Genomic DNA, 22,145 nt, shown 5'->3' with positions numbered 1-22,145 from the left:
CTGCAACTGTGGAAGTTTGCTCTGTATTTTCAGTTTGAAGTGTATGCCTGATTCTGTATTGATCCGAATTTAACTCAGTAAAAAAAATACCCAAAACCCAGAAAACCCCCAAATTTTTAAAAAAAATTACTTTGCAATTAAAAATCTCTTGTCTTGGGAGAAAGTAGAGGAAAAAGATTGTAATGATTTTTGTGCATCAGACTTTTACCCGCTTGCATTTGGGGGATATGGTGGCTATTTTGAGTGTCTGCATCTTAAATAGACTGAAATTCTATTTATAAACTTTCCCCTTTGATTTGGACAGTGCTGCATGGTGAGAATTTCTGTAAAATTGGGTATGTCCTGGTTTTGTGTTAACGGAGCATGGGCAACTGCTGTAGTTAACATCTTATGGAATACAGTACTAATAAATACCATTAGTATTATTTTAATGGACATTTTTATGTTGCAGTGATCAGTGTAAGCTTTCACAGTGAAGTACAGTTAGTACATATGGTACTGCTACAGTACTAATTACATTTGTTGCAATGGCTTTTGCTCTGTGTTTCAGCCATGCTTTTGTGCGGTGTACTGTTTCATAGAGGCACACTGATAAAATATATGCTATGAACACAGCAGATGATATTAGAATAAATAAATGTGGAAGTTGGTTATAGCTGTCTGAAGGCCTCTTAGTTATGAAATATATATCACTGTTGGTCCCAAGGGTTTTGAGGATAGCTGTGCCAAGAGAATATATGTTCAAAGGAGAGTCTGTTCTGTATGGAGCTTTCCAAATCTGCTGATACAAGCTCTGTCATGTACACTGCTTCTTGTTTTTGCCATTGTCATTCCTCAAAAGTTCAAAAGTTGCAAACAAAAATAGGGTCCTGTTGCAGTATGTTCTTTGCTAATAAAGAAGGCAGGGGTTTACAATCCAGCATGTTGCCTAAGCTGCTTGTAACAGCAGTGCTTATAATACTAGTCTTGGAATGGGAAATAGTGGAGTGCTATCATCACAGCAACCCCCCTGGGCTAAATAGCCATTCTGATAAGTGGGGCCAAGGAGTATGGGCATGGTAGGTGCACAGCCTTGGAGTTACGGCTTTTGAGGATAAGAGCTTGTGTTTGTCTGGCACTGGGTGCTAGTGCAGGTGTTTTTGAGTTTCAATTCAGAGTTGCAGTAGGGTAGCTAGTAAGTTTACCACACCATACTCAGTAGCTTATTACTTCTGCATAGATAGCTATGCTGTCCATGAAGCATTTATCACATGTGTGCAGGATGTTTACTTTAGGTAAATTCAGCCCTGATGTGGGAATAAGAGTAGGTGTGTGAAGGAAAAGATTTCTTTGAGGTCACTCTCATCCTGGTTTTCTGATTTATTTATTAATATTTTTTTCAGTTGGTTGGCATGCAGTGCCTCTTGCACTGGCTCCCGCTGGGGTAAGAGGGCTGGTTCTTTTTAGTTGCTGATATGCTTTGGGACCCAAAGCATTTCTTAAATTTGTAATGCTAGAAGACTGTACCTGTGGTAGAGTATAATACTGAAGACTGGGGCCACAATGGAGAAGGGGATATTATAAATAGAAAAGTAATAGGATACTTTCTAATGAGATGTTCAAAGCTGATCAGAAAGAGCACCGAAAGGAGGGGATGAAGCCAAAAAATGTCTTCACGTTTACCTCATTCCCTGGAATGTCATAACCTAGAGGAGAGGCGATTCCTGATTGACAGGATGGATGTGGCTCCCCCCAAAACAGCTGACCTGTCTTACAGCTCGGTCCCTGACACCTGTGCACCCCCTTTGCCTCAGCCCTCCTGAGCTGATGGCTTGGGGATTCTATTTCTGTGAGTCTAGCTGGCAACAGGACCTGTGCCCAGTGGAGGTGGCACGCTCACCCCATTACGAGGACTGTGGCAGGAGGGTGGGATATGTAGGAATACAGCTATCACTTGGCTAAGAATCTCCCTGACGTGGAGAGGTGCCAATGAGTAAAGTGGGTGCAGCATGTGATGTGGGTAATGCAGGGGAGGTCAGTCCTTCGTAAATGGAGGAAGCCATTAAATAGAGCAGGACCTCGGGGAGCTGAAACTGAAAATATGGAGAAAGAGGAGATAAGAAAGGGAAATGAAGGGAGTTTAAAAGTGGAAAACAGCCTGGAAAACTATGCTCTGAGAAAAGGGTCTTTCCAGAGATAGGCACCAGTGTCAAAGAGAACGGCTGGAATAGAAAGAAGTGGGGTGGGAAAGGTGGTTTCCTGCAAACACATTTTTCTTCCAGCTTCTGTGTAAGAAGTTTATTGCATTTTCCTTAGAGGGGAAATATCTGTCAAAAATAAACTTCACATTCTCATTTACAGTGAGAGAGAGAGGATGAATCTGAAAAGCCCAGTCATAATGTGGGGTTGATTGATATTCAGGTGTGGTTGTGGACAGTGAAATGGTCTAACAAGAGTGACCCAGGCTTGGTGGCTTTGAAGCTGTTGCTTAAAAAGGCAATACCTTCCAGCTGGAAGGCCTACACACTAACCATTTGGATTTAAGATTGGAATATACAATTCCTCTGTGAAATGGTATTTATGCCATAAGTATTATGGCAGAAACTAGTTTCCTGAATTTCATACTTTTGTTTTATGTGCTTTCCTTCATCTCCGATAGGCAGAGATCTGTCTCATTCTCTCATACACCACTGCTAGGCTTGATGATAGTTTCGGTAGTCAGTGTATACCGGTTTAGAGCACTGCCAGGCTCAGCTCCTAGCTTTGGATATAATTTCCTGTGCCTCATATCGGTTCTCGCAACTTACCATTGCAGTTTACTTCTGTTTCCCACCTCGAAGGTTAGAACATGATTAGGAAATGAGGCGAAAAGGGTGCTGGAAGTCAGGCAAACTAGGGAAAGCCCCCAAGTTTCTGGCCCTTCTAATGCTGTCTGGGATCAGAAATTCTCTCATGTCTCAAGAGAGAGGGGGGAAAAAAAGACCCCTTGGCATCTTGTTATAACACTTCCACATGTTTCATTCCCAGATGAGGTGAAACTTTGAATTAGTTGTCTTAGAAAGCTAGCCGCAGAAACTGACAAAAAAAATATGTGCAATATTTAGAAGAATCGAGTGCAGAAATGTCTGGGAGTATACTTGTTTTCATATGCTTTTGTTATTTTCTGCTGTTCTCAAGACATTCTTTTGGGGAAAAAGTCTGCTTTTTTGTGTTGTGGTTTTTAATGCTTCAGCAGTCTGGTCTTCTTGTGTCTGTTGGGATACTTGATCATGAAAGCAGGCCTTCAAATAGACAGGTCCTGTATTCAGTTTACTCTGGCACAGGCAGCAAGTCTGAAATATGTGTCCTTATTGTACGTGTGATGTAGAGCTGATTCTGTGCAAGTGTAGTAGCTATTACATTGGGGGCTTAGGGCGCCTGGCAGCTTAGTCTGATATATGTACAGAAGTCTCATAGTTCAGCACTAAAAGCAGTGAGGTGGTAGGTGATGGCAAAAAAGTTTCCCACTTCCCAGAGTAGCAGACCTGTCAACTCTACTAATGATCAGTGCAAACAGGGAGATCAATGTCACTAAATATATATATATATTTTTTTTCTTCAAAGTTATTTTGTTGAATAATCCTCTAAAAAATAATGCAAAAGATTCTGAATTGTAAAGTTTAGTTTTGTGTTGCCCACAGACTTGTTTAGTAACGTGGATGTTCTCTGTAGATGTCACTTGAGGGTAGCAGGTAAATTGTTTTGGCCCAGCTTTCTCTTTTAAAAAGTATGTAACATTTAATTGTAGACCATGTTGGGAAGAGCATGCAGAGTAAACCACTCTTATTTGTAACTTCATGCTGCTGAGTTATGCAGGTTAAAAGCTGAGATCAATTTATGTTTGTTCAAAAGTGTAGCAGTTGTGGTGATCCTAAGCACGTGTCATATGGGAGCTGTGACACTCAATATCATTGCGAAAGACATTGTCGAAGGACTTTCTGTATGGATTATGAATTCAAGGTGTGTGTATTTTTACCAAGCCCCCCCCCCCCCCCCGAGTTACGTGGGCAGCTTTCTATGGTAAGCAATTGTAGCTGATTAGTGTGGAGAACTGTGCAGTCTTTGGCTTGTATAATTTTGATTTGATAAATGAGTTGTTCTTGTTTGTGCACATGCTGGTGTGAGAAGCATGGTTTGTATAAAACTTCACTAGTGAATGCCAGCCACAAGCTGTTGCTTCACCAACTGGCAAATGTGAAACATTTCTTCTTTTCTAGCATTTCTTCTTCCTACTCTATCACTGATGTGACTGCTCTCTTCAGTATTGAATAAACGGTCCCCTGTTAGAACAACTGACATCTGGAAGACTCTTCACAGTATTTCACATAGCAATGTTCTGACTCAGCCATTAGTTGTCAGAGCTCAAATCGGGGTCATCTCAAGAAATCTGTAATCCCTTTTACTTCTAGCAAGAGCTGGCCTGAAAATCTGCTTAATGTTGTCATTCAAAATTTACATGGTTTCATTAGGCTTATTAAAAGCAATGAAAAATGCAGCAGTACGTAACACTGATAAAACCCTTTCACCTTGCTATTTCAAATCACGTTTATGGACGATGAATTTAGCTTCCCAGTAGCCCTGGGCAGAGGTATTATCTCCATTTTATGGACAAGAAAACTGAGTTAGATTCAATGACTTGTCCAAGGTCACACATAAGAATGATAGTACTGGGGGGGTGGGAGGAGAATGTCCAGACTTCTGTCTTAATTATGTGATAATTTTTTTGAATAAACTTAGTGTCTTAGAAAAGATGCATCTTTGTCTTTAGGGTTTTAAAATTGTTGAGGATTAATTTTGCAAAAAAAAGTCATTATTTTCCTCATAAGCATCATTCTCACAACTGACAATATTAAGAATTCATATCCTTTTTTTTTTTTTTTCCCTATTTTTGTAGACTTCGGTTAACTGCTTCCTACAAAAACGTTGTTGTAGTCCACTTTGGCTCTGTTGTTCACTGCCTTTGTGAAATAAAGCTGCCCTCATTATTTAGCATTCTTACATTTGCATATGTACAAGAGGGAACAGCTGCTTTCTGCAGGGATTTTGTGTACTCATTCATATTCCCACAGTGGTGGCCTTCTTCTGAAGCACACTGCTACCCTGTGGAAAAGCAGAAGAATACATGGACAATATAGCAATCTGTTGTTAAACATTTGGAGTACAGCCATAAAGGTAAAAATATAACCACATGGTTGCATTTTTAAATCTGAAGTAAGTTCTGAAGCATTTGCTTCCCTACTGGATTTTTTTTTCCCTGCTATTTTACAACCTTCTACTGTTGGACTTCTTGTTTCAATAGTAGCAGATACTATTCAAATGTTTTCAAGGGAGCGGGAAGCTCTTACAGAATTAATATACTGGTTATAGATACCTGGACAAAAAAAAAAGGAAGGTCATTGTCTGACCTAGAGACCTTGGTGGTGTCCTTTAAACAAGCATTAATCATACATAGTGCATCAAATCATCATGTGCAAGATAACATTAGTGACCTCTCCAGCTGAGAACAACAAATGACTCTTAATTTTCTTTTCTGTACATGACAGTAGTGTTGACAACCTCTATGTATATTTTTCTGCCCTGTACCTCATCAACTGATCATTCTCAACACAAAATTTTCCCTGAATTGCAGCTTTTTGCTCCTATTTCTGCATGATAGGAAACTGTGTAGAGAACATGTAATGGATTAGTCATCATATACGGATGTTTATTTTTGTTAGGATGTCTAAAAGCAAAGTAGTTTCTGCATCTTTTATGCTGATGAAATGACATACTGAACAAGGGGAACTGAATTACATTGACTAGTTAAAATATATAAAATTTATAAAGCTGTATTTCAAAATGTGAGCAAAAATACACCATGCTACAGTATTGTTGGGGAGAATGCATATTGCTCAGAACACTTTGATGTCTTTAGTTATATGAAAAACCATAATAATTGATGCATCTTCCATATTAGCTTTATGAAGGTTGCTCAAAAGTCCTAAACGGGGCATTACTAGTTGTAACTAGCATTATGATGTGCTCAGAGATATGTCTTTATATGCAGTTAGAGAGTCAGAGTAAATATTTTAGAACTGAACTGAAAACTTAATTACCTGTCAGCTGCTGAAAAGGTCTTGTTAAACCAATTATAACCCTATAATGCCTCAGTTTTCATTCTGCAATGGCCACTGCTGCAACTACGGGGTACCAGAATAGTCCACAGGATCGGTGTGCATTGAAGGGTTAACAGGTACCTAGGGCAATATTTTGTGGTTGTTGCTGCCTTCACAGAAATCGCCTCAGGATTCCAGCATTCTGGCCTGTCAGTCTTGCCTTTGCTCCACCACCTACAGTCAGATCTCTCCAGCTGTTTCCCTACTTCTCCCATTTTTGCAGCCTAGCCTTAAGCACAAGCAGTGGCTGCTTGGCTGAGCCTTGCCGAGACTTGCAACCCATTGGCTATCCTGATATCCATTCAGCCCTTCACTGTGGATGTGGAGGCAAAAGCGGCATGCCATTTGTTGGCACTTTGGGGTGCTGCAGATCAGAAGTCTGGCCGTGCTTTGTCTTTCACTGGTGGTGCCAACTGCTAGTGTGGCTCCCCAGAAGTCTTCCTGACTGAATTTCACTGAATGACAGTGGGACAGAGTTCATGGAAATCTAATATATTTTAAGATTTTGGTGCAGCTGCAGACTTTATCAGTGGCATTTGTTTACTTATTTGTTCTTTTTGGCACTCCTGCCATTTAGAGATCAAATTAGCAGCATCTGCTGCTAGTTGCTAAAGCAGAATGGTTCATAGGAGAACGTGTAAGAGTAGAGAAGGATATCAGATTAAATCTTAAAAGATTGAGCACTCAAGTACCATGTAACATCTTTTTAAAAAGTCATAATGGGTTGCTAAATAAACTCTGTGGGTTTTAGCTATGTTGCTGGAAGCTTTTAGGAAAACCCTCTGAGTGGTGGTTTCAACTTCCATCCACTGGTCAGTCAAGATTAAGTACAGTTGGGCTTATTCAACCAATCAGCTAGTAAAATTGTCAGTAGGGTAAAGTGAAACCCTCTTATTTGATCATATAGGCAATGTCTGGGATACTCATAACGTTCACATCAGTGTAATGGGTGCCTTTGTCATGCTCACTCTTTTTGTTGATTGCTTGGAGTATTGCAAATTAGAGATGTTTAGACACTTTTCCCACAGTCCAACTAAATATTGAAGCTACATTTGAGGTGTAACATTGGTGCTTTGCTGAAGTCCCCTGTGAGAGTTTTGCCAGAGGTTTAAAATTCCCAAGCTAGATCATATTCTGTATTACAGAAATCTTTAAAAAAAAATTTTATGCAACAGCTTCCAGTGCAGTGAGCTTCGATTTATGAACATCTGAATAACAGAAGAAATATTAATAAATCTGAGACACTGTGCAATTTATAATGCTTCACATAGTTACAAAATGCCTTTTTTCCTGATAGGCTTAAATTCTGGTATGCTTTTTAACCAGTAAGATTTGGGTTTCATCCCTTTTTGATGACTTGACTCAAGGGAAAATCTAGAATTTTAGTTCCAGAAAATTATTTCTACTCTGAATTTGAGTTTCTGATTGGCTAAAACACTTTCAGAACTTGCAGAGAGAATGTTTTATGTTCTACGCTGGACTGTGTTGTAGGATAATAACTGCCCTACATCTCTTCTGCTCAACCTGGAAAGGGCACCACAAATGGCAGAGATGTGAAGTTCAGTATTTGCCCCCTGAGTCTATGTCACCACAACTAGCTTCGGGTTAGTGCTGATTTTTGGGTTGTCAATCTCCTTAACAAGATTCTTTTTATTTAATCTAAAAATTTATCTGTTGGTCTTTGGTCTAATGGCTTTCAGTGTTGAAGTTCATCACTGCCCCTTCAAGTTAGTGCTCCAACTGTAGTTTTGTGGGTTTTCTTTTCCCCTTGTGGACCTATTTCAGATTATAAATCAAGCACATCAAGTTTGTGATGTATGCTTTGAATATACCTGATGACTAAGTCAGTGTTCTGTGCTCTGCCGGTTGTGTTTAAGTGCATTCCTGAATCTAGGTTGCATCTCTAGAACTAGCGGGAATATTCAGGCTCTTTAGCCAAGTAATTAATGTATTGGCCAAGGCAGCATGTTTCGGTTTCTGTTCTGAGCATCAGCTTCTTTGATTTCTCTCCTAATGCTTGTTTTCTTTTTTTGAACAAACCAACCAACCCACCCCCGCCTTGGGTGTTTTTTTTGTGTTTTTTTTTTTTGTTTGTGGGGTTTTTTTTTTAAATTTAGGTGTTTTTTTTTTCTTTTTATGCTGTTGTGCTTGTGAACTGCTGTTATAAGAACTTAAGAATTAAGTGATTGTACTATTGTAACGCTGAGATTTAGTTCTGTAAGGACATTAAAATTGTTATGGCCTGTCCGGATAATATGGTGTTGTGTTTCTCTGACATATTATCAAGAACAATAAGAACTATGACATGACTGATCATGCAGATTAACTTTTTAAGGGTATCTACTTTTATTTGTCCTTCTTAGATTTGTACCTTTAAAAATATGTTCAGATTTACTACTTTAAGTTGTCAGTTTAGTTGCAGAATTTAACTTTTGCTGTTGTATGCAATGGCAAATTAAGCACAAATAGCTTCATAGATCTGAAAAATTAGTACAAATTTAGGGTGTATCTAGGAGTACTATCTACATTAATTCTTAAGGTTGTTTAGAAAACTGTGCTTTCATTAATATTTGTCTTTTGTTGGAGTAGAAATTCCAAAATGGAGAAAAATCTTGAAGTGCTACACCAATCTTTATTGTAAAATTCAGTTCAGAGCTACAGAGGTGTATGTAGATGTAACTAAATATTTTTGTCTGTGTTATAATTAAACATTGTTTTTTTCCTTTCTCATTATGGACTTTGACTTTTTTTTTTTTTGTGTAATCTTCATTTAGTGCTACTGCTTCAGCTCAAGTCTTTTTGAATAAAGAATGATAATTTATTTGTATTTACACAGATGGCCATCTCATTTTTTCACTTAACAATATGTTACAATGCATTCTTCACTATTTTTCCTGTTTCTATAGAAATTTCTTTCACAAAAAAATGTTTGCGTGAATTCATCATTATAATGCTTTTTAACCTTGTTAATAAAAAAAAAAGGTCATGAGGGTACCTTTTGGGGCCATAAAATATGACAGTAGATGCTACCTCCAAGAAATAATTAAATGGAAAAGTGATAATATGTGTGAGGGGATCTTTCTGAGACTATTTGTAAACTTTTGATTTCTAAATGTTGCCTTCAGGCTTGCTAAGAAAAGCTGAATGTTTGTAAAGCTTATCCTGACAGCAGTATGCTGGGTTAATTGTCAAGACATGTTTAGCATGGGGGGATGTATTAATCTGCTATTGCTACCACTGTAAGTGGCTGGAATAAATAGAGGGCTCAAGCAGATGAAGAGGGATTAGCTGTGTAAATTGAGCAAACTCTTCAATCACTAAACCAGTGATTTTTGCAAAGGATTAGTCTGCTTTTACAAATATTGATTACTGATTTGTTACTTGGAATTAAGATGATATAAGTTGTGCAGTTGCTATATAGTGTGCTATGTGAAGTGTACATCATTCATATTAATGGGATTGTCATAGGCATTACAGAAACTGACAGATACATTATAGCAGCGCTATCAGCATTGTCATAGTTAAGTTTGTATCAGCATTTCCATTAAAAGACCTATTTTCTTTATTTGGTGTTCATAGATCAGCTTTAAAATTTGCTAAGTTGAAATCTGGCAATACCAGTTTATAGCTTTGACACAATTATTATTTTTGTTCACTTTTAAAGAGAACTCAATCAACACATTTTAGATTAGAAGAAAATACTGCGTATACTTTAAAAATTAAAGTTTGCAGTTTCATTAAGCCGTGATTGTAGAGAAGTGTCTGTGTGTTAACCAGTGGCTATAAAATGAAAATAACCAAGGAATTTTTGTATAAATGAGCTCTTATGCCTGTGTAATGGCTTGTCTGTTTTTCTTCCAGTGCTGCTATCTGATAAAGATTATTATGCTTGTTACAAATCCTGTCCCACTTATGTCCACAGACCATAAAACTACCAATAAATACTGTCCACAGGCCAAGCAGCACTACTCCTTTAGCAGGTTCAGTTAGTTCATACACCTTTAGTGTTACAAGTGGTTTAAGTTCCAACAGTGGTACATTCACCAGGTGGTTTGTCTTTCTAATCTTTAATGTGCATTTTTATGTGCAGAGATAGGCTTAAGGAAAATTCAGGTGTGTTGTGAGAATCAAGGGACACAAGATGAGAGCTCGATGAGTTTAGAAAAAATCCAGCTGATGTTTATTAAGCTACTTCCTCATTGTGAAAGTTTAAAGTTTTAAAAAATGCCCATTTTCTCAATGTTTCATCTTCCTCCTCTTATAGGGATGATCATGAAACTCAATCACAGCTCTTCTCTTGATTCTCTTTTCCCAAATTGTGTCTTCTATTGCAGAATATGCTGATAACTGTGATTTGTAAACTTCCAACCCCTTAATGCTTTGGGATTTCCCATGGTAGATGCTGAAGATATGGAAACCTGTATGTGTTTACCATAAGAAAACACAAGCTGTCATTTAGCAAGGCAATATAAGTGATCTTTTTTCACTTTTGGATTTCTATCCCATAGCTGATACCCAAATAAAAGTAATTGCTGCTAACTTCAAATAAAAATATTATTTGAAATATTTCTACTCCTACTTGATAAAACCAGTGAAAACTGCATAAAGTCATCTGAGAAAGATAAATCTTGTGGAAACAGGAAACACATTCTGTAGCTTGGTATCACTTAGGCCACTGCAAAATTAAAGTAGACATTTTGAGCAACGAGATGTAACAAAATGGGACTTACGGGACAGTTGGAGCAGAGCAAAACAGCTTCTGCCAGAGCTCTTGTTGCTTGCATCTTCAAGTGTATGATTTCTTTTGGAGACTTATAATGGAATGGAAAATATTAATGTCATTCAGAAAACTTGAAGTTGATACTGGAAAATGATTCTCAATAATCTAAGGTGAATGACCACTGAAATTTACATCTGGAAAGCTTTCAGGAAACACAAGAGTATTCTGCTGGCTTTTTGCAGTGTGCTCTGCTGTCTTCTTAGAGTGTTTTCCTAGTTTTTTTAAGTTTGGCTCCATGCAATTACAGCAAAACAGGCAAATCTTTTCTCTTTTTGGTAGCAACCTCCATGTGAGAGGAGGTTTGAAAATGGCAATGTGTTTTTCCAACAATATAACCTTTTGATTTTTATTACCTCTTTATAACCTTTTTCAGAGCCCTTAGAAATAATTACACTGTTAGTCACTTTGGAGTATTTACCTTCATATTTTCTTCTGGTTTTGCTCTGTGGATTGACTTTTTGTAAGTGCAATGTCATTGTTGCAAGAGTCTGATCCTACCACAACTTCCAACTTCTACATGCTGAATATTTGATATGCATTTTGTGTGCTGCAGTGGGAAAACTTGAAAGGCTTGTGTGAGATTTTTTTCCTTTCATTTTCATTTTAAAAGGCTTGTCTTTACATGCAGACTGCAGTGTAAAGTCCTACCTCCATCTTAATCCAAATTAGCTTTCGAATGCAGAGGAGCTTTGAGTGTGATAGTTCACTGATCACTGAGCATAGCTTTTTACTTACATTATCATTAGTGGAAGAAATGTATCAAAAATGAGGCAATGGGGCAGAACATTCAAGCCATTTTGTGTTTGCAGGAATACGTAGAACGTGGAAAATGAAAACTGTAGCTTTTGTGGATCTCTTCATTGAAATCTGCAAGTGCCACTTTTGAAAATGTGAGTCTGTTTTTAGCCGACTGCAGGAATTCTAATCTCTTATTTTATACAGATGAAAGATTTTGTTCAACTCCAACCAGCAACGTTACAACTTTTTTTGATCAAGGATATGAGCTGTTGGAGCATTTGAAATGTTCAAAGTGTGTATGTATGTTTCCTTTCAGAAGCTTAGCAGGCCAAGCCTTTGGCCAGGAGTCAGAACAGTTGGAACTTTGCAGACTACACAGCTAATCTGAGAGGCTGCCACTTGGCATAAGTGACTTCCATACATAAAACGTCATATAATTTACTTTGGAGGTTTTTTTATTGGTGTTTTGTGGTAGTCTGAGAATTTCCTTCTTTCCCTGGATTTCTTTGGTATTGCTGACTGTATTTCCAGTGTGCTATGCTGCTTTTGAGAGTAGTAGTCGAAAATGTTCCTAAGTTCAAATATCCTTATCAAAGATTGAAATTTACATTGGATGATTTTCCTGATCAGCTAAATTGGGCATTTCTCAAAGTGTACTCTTTGCTTTTTTAAAGAGGGCCTAAACTAGCTTCTGGAACGAGAAACAGAACAATACAGGAAAGGAGGTATACACAATACAGCTTACTTAAGAGAGGAGACAAAGCAAAAAATTGATGAAATGATAAAATTATAAGGAAGAACATTTATGCTTTTTCTTTGATGGATCTGTGATTGGTGAAGAATCTAGCTTGTGTGGTATTGGCCAAAATTTGGGTAAGAGTCACAGGGTTAATTTGATTTAAGTTCTCATGGGTCTGTCAAAATGTTGTTAAGTAACAAATACTTGCATAGCCAGGATGCTGAAACTAAAAGAACATGTACTACTAATTTTAAAATATAATTTGAAAGTTCATTGTTTAACTTTGCAAGGAATGACATTTGGCAGTTTTTCTGCCAAAACATATTACATCCTTCTTATGTTCAGTTAAATAGTTGTCATTGCTTAGTCTTTATTTAGGCTTATTTCATTTGCTGAATGAAATGTGTCAGTTGGCCAAAGACAAAATTTTAGACCCTTTCAAAGTACTAATTAAAAGCATTATGACAAAATCAAGAAAGTAATAGAAAACTTTTCGTTCTGATTACCGTAAGTTTTTCTTAAGATGTTGTGATACGTGGCTATTATTTCCAAGGGATTCTTATGCTCACCAGGTGGCTATTTAAAAATAGTAGTAAACTGCAGTGTACAATTGTATTGTAGTATTACATTTTCCAGATGTTTAAATATTAAGCTGAAAATTGTTTGTGGTTTTTTTTTTTCACCTGGACATATTAAATACTAGCTTTTAACTTGCTGTTTGATAAACCTTTAGGACTTTCTTCCTATTAGTCATCTGGGAATACAGGAATCATGATGTGGTTGATGCTATCCATATGCAATTTGACATCATGCTGGTCATGCTCCAGCTGTAGACTCTTTATTCCTGGCCTTTTAATTTTCTCTGATTAGCTAACAGCACCTTCTGTGGTTCAGCTATTGTGTAGATAATCTGGATCTTTACTTTGGGTTTCTAATCAAAATTGAATGTGTGTGCTTGTCTGTGAGACGATGCTGGGAAATTTTGGCTTGCCTACATCATTTCATGAGAATTTCCAGTACCTCTAATTGATCCATGATGGTCTATTTTGAGTGCAGTGCAGGAGGCATTGGTTTTATCTCTGTGTTTTCCTGCATACTTGATTTCTTACAGCAAGGTAGGAAGCTGAGCTTCTTGTTGCCTAAGAAAAATTTGTATTAATCTCTACAGTTGACAATTGTTGGCTGTAGTGTGGACCTCTGGGTGATTGAAACCTTTCTGTCTTGCTCTGGAATGATTGATCAAACTTTCATGATCCTTGGAGGAATTTGAGTAAGAATTCTGTATTTCTATGCGTTATATTTCAGTGGTGTGAGAAGCAGACCTTGTACAAGAGACCTTTTCTTTGTTGCTGTATCTTCTTTCTGTCTTGCCTCAGAATCTGAGTAACAGAAGAAATGGGAAGGCTGCTCCTGTGAAGTGTGCCGCGGCCCCTTTTATAACCCTGAGGGGATAAGGCATGCTCACACCAGAAAACATTACTTTTTTTTTCACCATGTGCTATGGGTGTCATTTGTGAAATTTTAATAATTACCTATGTGAAAATCAATTCTGGATCAAGGGGTGGAAGCCATGTGTGTTAAAGTGCTATGCAAAATGTAACAGTGGGTGTTTAGACTGAATTTAAAAGCCAGCAAAAGAATGCGTAAGGCCAGGACAATATTGGTTTATAAACTCAATGTTAAATTTGGATGGGGAGTGCGTGATCTAGGATAATTCCATCAGGCTGTGGATCCTGGTCAATGGAGTCTGACTGGCTGACTACCACAATTTATTAACAACAACAGCAATGAACAAGCCTTTTGTCAAATGAAATATGAAAGAAACTTTGCTCAGAAAAGATGTGAGGATTGAGAAGCCATAGAGGTAAGATTTTTAAAATCCAAACTATCTAAATACATGGTTATTTAATAAGGGGCTAAATGAAAATGACAAAAAGACAGATCTTGAGCATGCCGATTGCTTTAAAGAACCAAATATATTTATACAGAATATGTTGCAGTGTTTCTTAAGCTGCCTGGCCCACTGCCCTCTCCTGGGCTTACAGGAAGGAAGGGAGGAAAAATGCTCGTAACGCTCTCTTTCCCAGGGAGGAGCCAAGAAGAAATACTCAGCATTTAGGCCTCTGAGGGTGTGGTATTAGCATTTGCAACCCAAACTTCATATCCCAGATTAGAAAGAATTAAAACTAGAAACAGATGACACTGCTTTAAGTATTCTTTAGTACAATACACTGCTGGCTCTTACTAGAGGGATATATCAAGGCAAGTTATTCTGTGAAAATTATTGTAAACTGTTAGAGAACACAATGGTGAATGCTGGGGATGGCTCCAGTGCAAAACATCATAGACTAGGCAGTCTTTGGAGCAAGCACTTTGAAGATCAAAATGCTAGCTTTTTGTGAACCAATGTTTCAAAAGCTGAACATTTCAGTTCTATTTATTCCCTTGAAAGAAATGCATTTTCTTTAACAATTAGCTTTGGATTCTTGCATGTTAAGCTAATTCAGAGCTATCAGACTACACATTTGCAAAGTACTGAAGTAGTCTGTGTGAAAGTGTTCAAGACAGTTAATGAAGCTAATGAGTTTTTATGAGATTTTCTTACTGATATCTTTTCCTTAATCAGAAAACTGTAGGAAATGGGATTTTTTAAAATTCAGTATGCATTAATCTTCTCTTTAATAAGAAAAAAATAAATGTAGGCAGAAGGTATGCATATGAAAGTAAACCACCTCTTCTTTAGCCTAGATTTACAGTGCTTGTGCAACAGATGTGACCCCAGTGTATTGCTATGTACAGATTCAAAGTTAATTGAATCCCTCTGTAGTAGCTATTAAAAATGGGTAAATGCTGTATTTCCAGATCAAAATGAAATGGAGAGATATGAAGAATTTGGGGACAAAATTCTGTGTGTGTGGGGGAGGGGAGGGTTCAAAGGAAGAAAAGGAGCTGAAAATACTTCTGTTGTGAGAAACATGACTCCTCCTTTGCTCAACTTTAGCACAAATATTTTTAGAAAATCTTTGCCAATTTACAGTTGCAGCTTGAGAGATGTCATCAGAGCCCTGAGCCTGAGGACAGCCCCCCCTGTTTTCTATATTTTAAAGGATTCGCAGAGTAGCAACTCTTTGTTTCTAGAGAAACATATAGTTTCATACTAGATTGCAAGATACACTTTAATATTGCCAGCATTTTTCCTCTGTTTTCTAGAGTGTGTTAAAGTTTTTTACTAGCAATAATTCAAACAGGAATGGATTTCAGTTTCTGCTTTTGAATAAATGGGTCTTGAGTGCAGTAAAAGGAAGCTGAAAAAGTAATTTTCCATAATAGTGATTGTGTATTTTATTTTGAGTTAAAGGAATATAAAGAAATAGCAATCAGTTTTCTCCATATAATCAGATTAATGTTTTGTAGTGGCAGTTTTCTTTTACAAGGACTGAAGAACAGTGAATTATTTTTATTTGAGCAAGTAGTCCTTACCTTTATAATAGTTAAACCTATGGGTCCTCTACTAGGAAAGCAAGCTGTAATCAACCACTTAGCTGTTACTGAATTACACTTATCTCCACTTTGCCTGTTTAACTTCCCATAAGCATGCTAAGCACCTCTTTAGAATGCATTGACCTCTAATTATTTCTTGCTTTATGTATCCCTTAGCCCACATTGAAGAAATAAAAAATATTCCTATTGGTATATAGTGCAGAGTAACACAACCTGGTCTTGTTTTATTTATTTTGTATGCAGAAGTGAAATTTTAACAGCTTTGGGTCCTTCAAAAATGAAACCACCATGCATAATGATTGAATTTCATATGAAGTGACACTGAGGAAAATGTTTTTAAGTAATGGCCCAAATTCACAATTGCAGTAGGGTGCAAAATTGCCTAATTCAACCTTTTGACTGTCTGATTACCAATTTGCAAAAGCTATAGCCATGCCATGGATGTAATCTAATGTCTTTCTGAAGTCACAGCAGACACTGGATTCGTGGGGTTTGTGCACAAAAAAAGCCCAATTGTCCTGTTTTTCGTTTAAACCATGACAGGAACCTGTACATTAATACACCTACATTCATATAGGTGCATTTTTTTCTGAAGTTAAAGGATGACTGGTAGAAAAGCTGGCTTTATGCTTGAGTGAGAACATTTTACTTTCTTTTCACTGGAGGAATTTTTAGCCTGGCAGCAATAGCATTGCAATAACTGCCAGCTGCTCACTTGGCACAAGAGTGTCTAGAACCAAGAGGAAGAGCCTGGTGTATCATATGTATAATTTACTTTTCCCTAAAACTTGAAGGTTTAGGCCTCATAAATATTTTCATCTGGTCTTTCATGGCCTTTGTACATATCAGTCTGGGAATATGCACGTGAAGCATAGCTTGCAGATTTTAGTTTGGAGTACATTGTAGTAATTGCCACCATGATAAGAAGAGAGATTATTCTGGCAGGTTCATCTGCAAGTGGGTGGTCAAGAAAAAAGGAAAAACTTTAATGTTAAGCAGATGGACCTCCCTTATTTTATATATTGGGGATGCAAGATAATCATCTCCCCAAATATTGGATAGTATTGATATGGTTTTCACATCAAAAGCACAAGGTTGAAAAATTATTTCTGAGGTAGAAACTCAGGAATGGAGACTTTTTTTTTAATCCTGTTCTTGCCCACCACTGTCAGGGCAATGATGCAGCAGAAATTAGGACTGGAAGGGTTCACAGGAGCAGTTGTACCTTTCTCCACCTGTAAACTCACAAGTTTACAAGTGTAAGTCACAGAGCACTTCTTGACCCATAGTACAACTTTACTCTTTGGTATTTAAAATGGGCTTCAGAAACTTAAGTGTACCAAAGGAGAACTCAGGCAAGACTATGGGTCTTTTTAACATCTTTATTTCTACATCCTCATGACACATCTGGAAATAGACCATACAGTAGTAGGAAGTTGTTAGGAAGACCTATTGGTCTCTGCTGGTCTGGTAGTCAGCTTAACCTTAAGTGTCTGAGCAATAAAAACTGAGACACCCAAGAAAGTTAATACCAGTAGGTGCAAGCTCCTTGCATCTTTACATTTCATTCGTTGTAGTGGACTATCTCCAGTGAAATTAGAGGGCACTGAAATTCAGGCCATTTCACCTGGATCCTTGAAGGAAGAGAAAAATTTTCCTGGTCATGAAGACATCCTGGGATGCACATGGTAGGGAGTGTGATATTTGGGAATTCAGAGCTCTGAACTCTAAAGGAGTCCGTGTTTTGAAGCATGTTATTTAATTTGCTTCACAGTTTTTTATTAAAAAAATAGTAATGCCTTTTTTCTTGGCAGCCTTTCTCTGTGTTAAGTAGATTCTAAGGAGCTGTCTTATTCAAAGTCCCACGCAGTAGTCAACTAATGAGTCTGTGATCTCAGCTGCTGGTGTAATGTAAACAAATGCTGCTTTACTATAGCAAAACACTACTTTAGTGATACTTTTTAAAGTGACATTTGTGTCAAGCCTGATCTATTTCACATGAACAGGAAAGCAGCATTTTGATTGAAAGCAACCGCAAAACCTCAACCTGCCACGCAAGTTCCAAACTTTCAGTTAGGAGTTCCCACAGCTAGGGATTGCAGTTTGCTCTAAATCTTATTTGACATGCGGACAAGGGAGTAAAGCAGTGAAAAAAATGGTAGAAAGGTAAAGTTTAGGAGTCTTCCATGCTAACTCTAACCAGTAGCTGTTAAGGAAGATGTCATTCTCTCTTTCCGCCTCTCATTGCTGTTGTTACAATACAGGGGTAAGAGTTTATCCATGCTTGTGCCTTCTTCCAGCCACATATGCATGACACCTGTGGTTAATGAGAATCTGAGAGGAAGTAGTTCTTTCTCTATACTTTTTATAGGATTTATTTTCCCCCTCCTTCCTCCTGGAGATACAGGGCAATGAAAAAAAGGAATTTACCCAGATTTATGCTTTTTCTGTCATGTACAGCTGTATGTGTCTTGGGATATTACAATTTGGTCCATTTCTCCTGCCCTTCCACTAAAATTCCATCATATTTTTTAGTTCCCAGCTTTCTCTGACAGAAGGATGATAATATGCATGGGATCTGTTTCTGCTTCAGCTACTTAGAGGTTGTGAGTGGCAGAGGGGCTGACCAGCTGCTGCTGCTTGTTCCATGGAGTTACTGCCTCAGCTGCTTTAAGGAACAGAAAAACGATCTGGCTGCTCTACAGGTTGAGGGTGTGAGGAGGGCTTCTTTCTGCACTGTCACCAGAGCTGTGGAAGTCTGTCATTTTTCATGCAGGTATTCCTCAGAAGCTTTCAGTTCCCTATGTGAGATACAGGTAGCTTCAGAAAGAGGCATCGTCAAATTTATCCTGACTTATCTCAGAAGAAGTAGCAAAACTGGAAGTGGACTTTTGACTTTCTGAAGTAGTCAGTTTGGATGAGCTCCTACCTACAGGCAGAATAATGTGAAGGACTCCCCAGAGTACTTGCTTCTCTGGGGTTATATGTCTCATTTGACTTGACTGTTCGCTAAACAATCACTTGCCAAGCTTTCTCATCAAAACCCAAACTGATACAAACAGGAATGCTTAGATCCGTAGTGCTTGGAATTCTTAAATAAAAAAAAAATTAAGAGCAAACTGTTTTTGTTTGTTTAATTAGGTTTTATGTCTTCCATATCTGTGGGGGTGCACTGTTCTAAAATGAGCTCTACTAGATGAGGCAAAGCTGTAAGTGTTGCACACTGATGCCTCCCAATGACCAACATAAAGCAGCACACTGTATATTTGTAAAACTCTTCACCTCCCCCATTCATAATGGCATCATTAGATCATCTTTTTAAGTAACTATTAAACTTTACATGTACCAGCTAGCAGGTGTCTTTGCATTTAATTCTCATTTAATGTTGTGCAGTGATTGCATATTATCAAGGAGGAGACAGCTGCATCAGTTTATTATACATGTACATGGAGCCAGTAACTCTTGTATTTTTAACACAGTAGTAAGAATTCTATAGAAGACGAAATGATAGCTAGCATACGTCTAATCTTTAAAAAGAATATTAATTTAAAAATTCAGTGGAAATATCAATGTGTATAAATGTCTATCTACTGCCTTATGGTATCCAGCAAAATCTTTTGTTGTCTAAATAGCCAGTTGTATTATTTTGAGTATTTTCATACTTTAAAAAATAACATTGTCTGCATGTTCCTGTCTCTTTTTCTTGTCTTTTTCCACTCACATCTATGTTTAAATAAGGCCATTATAAAGCAACGTATTTGTGGAAACTGGTTAAAAAAACCCCTGTTTTATGGGACAACCTAAAAATCCAGGAGGATGGCACCAGCTTCCAGAGGCAATGTTCTTGGTTCAAAGTCAGGCAATTGATCTTTAACCCACACTGAATAGTTTAAAGTGGTTAGGTTTTTTTTTTCCTTTTTTTCCTTTTTTTTAGCACAGGGGTTGTCTACTGCTATCAGTTCTTTTTTGTATTTTTATATTGGTAGAACTTAATGAGATTACATGTATTTGGTGAATAATTGCTGCCCTGTGAATTTGCTACCTACCTACAGTGAGCCTTATGAATATTTGATGATAGTAAGTAGTAGGAACTTCACTCTTATATTTACATGCACTTTAAAAAAACAGCAGCAGAAAGATACTTTTTTGTTCTGCTTTTTTGCTTATGGTAAACAGTATGATGATTATATACATGTTAATTATTACATGTTAATTATCTAACATATGGCTGTTCTTAATACTAGGAGCTCCATTTAAATCATAATTCTCATGTAGGAGGGGAAGAATGCAGGACAGAAGACAATTTTTATCAAGTAAATGTCTGTTCTAAGTTGAGGCAGGGACGACTGGTCAGTCTCATGCTTCTAGCTATGAATCAGCAGTTGAGAAGAAGGAAAAAATACTGTGGAACATACTCACTGTTTTGCAGATGCAGCTATGTTCTGCAGAATCTAAACCTGGTATCTGCAGGTCAACAATTTTGTAGAGTTCTGTGCAATGTTTTTGGTCTATCCAATATTGCCTTATAGATCCTACAGGCAGTACATTTGTGTCATATTGCAAATCAGACATGGTCTGTCAACAGCAGGCATTGCCTTTTACCTTCTCTTGGTCTATTTTCCTTTTTCTTGTAGACGGTGTAATACAGGATCCTCACGTTGTGTATTGTTTTGAGATGTTTTTCTATGAAGCTGGTATTGTGAAAACCACATTCCTGATTTAATTGTGTTGAATTGTGATACTTGGTTTTATTTGCATGTTTGAAAACTTACTGCTTTGATCATTTTTTTATCATCTTTGATCGTCTTTGATAATTTTTGATCATCTTTGATCAACTTGCTTTACAGACCATGTTCAAATCACAGACTAATGTTTTCTAAGTTGCCATAGCTTGTTTAATTACATATTTTTCGTTCTGAGACTTGCAGGGCCTGCTACACAACTGTATTTTTCCCTACTGAAGTGGTGAGGACAGCAGCAACAGCTCCAACATTTATAGTTATAGGGGTTTTGTACTTAAAATAGTCCGGCATATTAGTTACTAGAATTATTTTTTTCAGTAGCTCCTGCAAATTGAAAGTGTAAAATCCATAAGTTTATTAATGCTACTATAGCATTTTTCTTAAAAAGTTGTGCTTTACAGAATCTGTTTTTCTTTCAGGGCATCAGTTTCCTCTTATTGCAGCTCAGGATCTTCAGTTTGTTCTGAAGGCTGGATACCTGGAAAAACGCAGAAAGGGTAAGTCCAACTATCTTTGTTGAAAGCAGTATATATTTTCTATCTGTGAAGTCTATGTGTCAGTATTTGATGTTATACACACAAATAACTTCATACAAGAGTGTTAAATAAAATTAAATAGAGGCTGAAATGTTGAAGCATTATAATGCAAAAGAAGCACAGCACATAATTACTACTATAGTATTAAAAGAAGATCTTATGTCTTTATTGACTAACAAAATCATGCTGTTCAAGTCCACTGTCAGCCACAATTCAGCGACTTACAGATAGTTTTGAAGAAAATATTAGGAATATATGTAAAAGTACTGTATGTTGACTTCATGTTTCAGTGAGCATCAAGATTTATTTTCCTTCAAGAGGGCAAATATTGATCTCAGCTTTGGTTCAGTCAATATTTACCTTCATTCAATAAATCTTATATTGTCACTTTAATATCCACTTAATGCTGCAATAACTGTAGGAAATATTTAGGAAGTTGTTCATTATTTGCTTATATTTAATGTTACACATGGCTTCTCTCTTTATATGATTTCAAATTCCCATTTGTTTTCTTATCACCAATTTTTATTTTGAATTTCCTTCTCAGTGCCATACATTTCTCTTCATACCCAGATTTTGTTTCCTTTCCTTAGTGCCTTTCCCATCTCCTCCTCCCTCTTACGCCAACCTTGAAAAGAAGTAACGTATTGATGTTCAATAATGACAATGATGTAACACAAATTATATCAATTGCAGACCACAGTTTTCTTGGCTTTGAATGGCAGAAGCGTTGGTGTGCTATCAGTAAGACGGTCTTCTATTACTACGGAAGTGATAAAGGTACTTGTAATATGATAAACTATAAAACCGGTATTTTAATGAGAGAAAAAAGTTTTAGTGGAGGTGATTTTAAGAAAGCAAATGGAACTTTTAAAAGAATGGTTGGTTCTTAAACAATGCTGTGGATTTTAAAAATGTGTCAATATTCTTCAGAAT

General features: G+C 37.2%; 1 protein-coding gene across 4 annotated transcripts in view; it reads left to right on the top strand.

Annotated features, from left to right (window-relative positions):
* The window catches only part of SKAP2 (src kinase associated phosphoprotein 2), a 115,703-nt gene that overhangs the window by 47,222 nt on the left and 46,336 nt on the right, over nt 1–22,145 (top strand). For all 4 annotated transcript variants that reach the window (XM_065665925.1, XM_065665923.1, XM_065665926.1 and 1 more), the window contains 2 exons: nt 21,093–21,170; nt 21,906–21,989. In XM_065665925.1, coding sequence (XP_065521997.1) covers nt 21,093–21,170; nt 21,906–21,989 — 162 coding nt within the window. The remainder of the gene's footprint in view (nt 1–21,092; nt 21,171–21,905; nt 21,990–22,145) is intronic.

Source organism: Lathamus discolor, chromosome 2, assembly GCF_037157495.1.
Source record: "Lathamus discolor isolate bLatDis1 chromosome 2, bLatDis1.hap1, whole genome shotgun sequence".
NCBI lineage: Eukaryota > Metazoa > Chordata > Aves > Psittaciformes > Psittacidae > Lathamus > Lathamus discolor.
The sequence above is the reverse complement of the archived record's forward strand: the minus strand, read 5'-3'. Positions and strand labels throughout refer to the sequence as shown.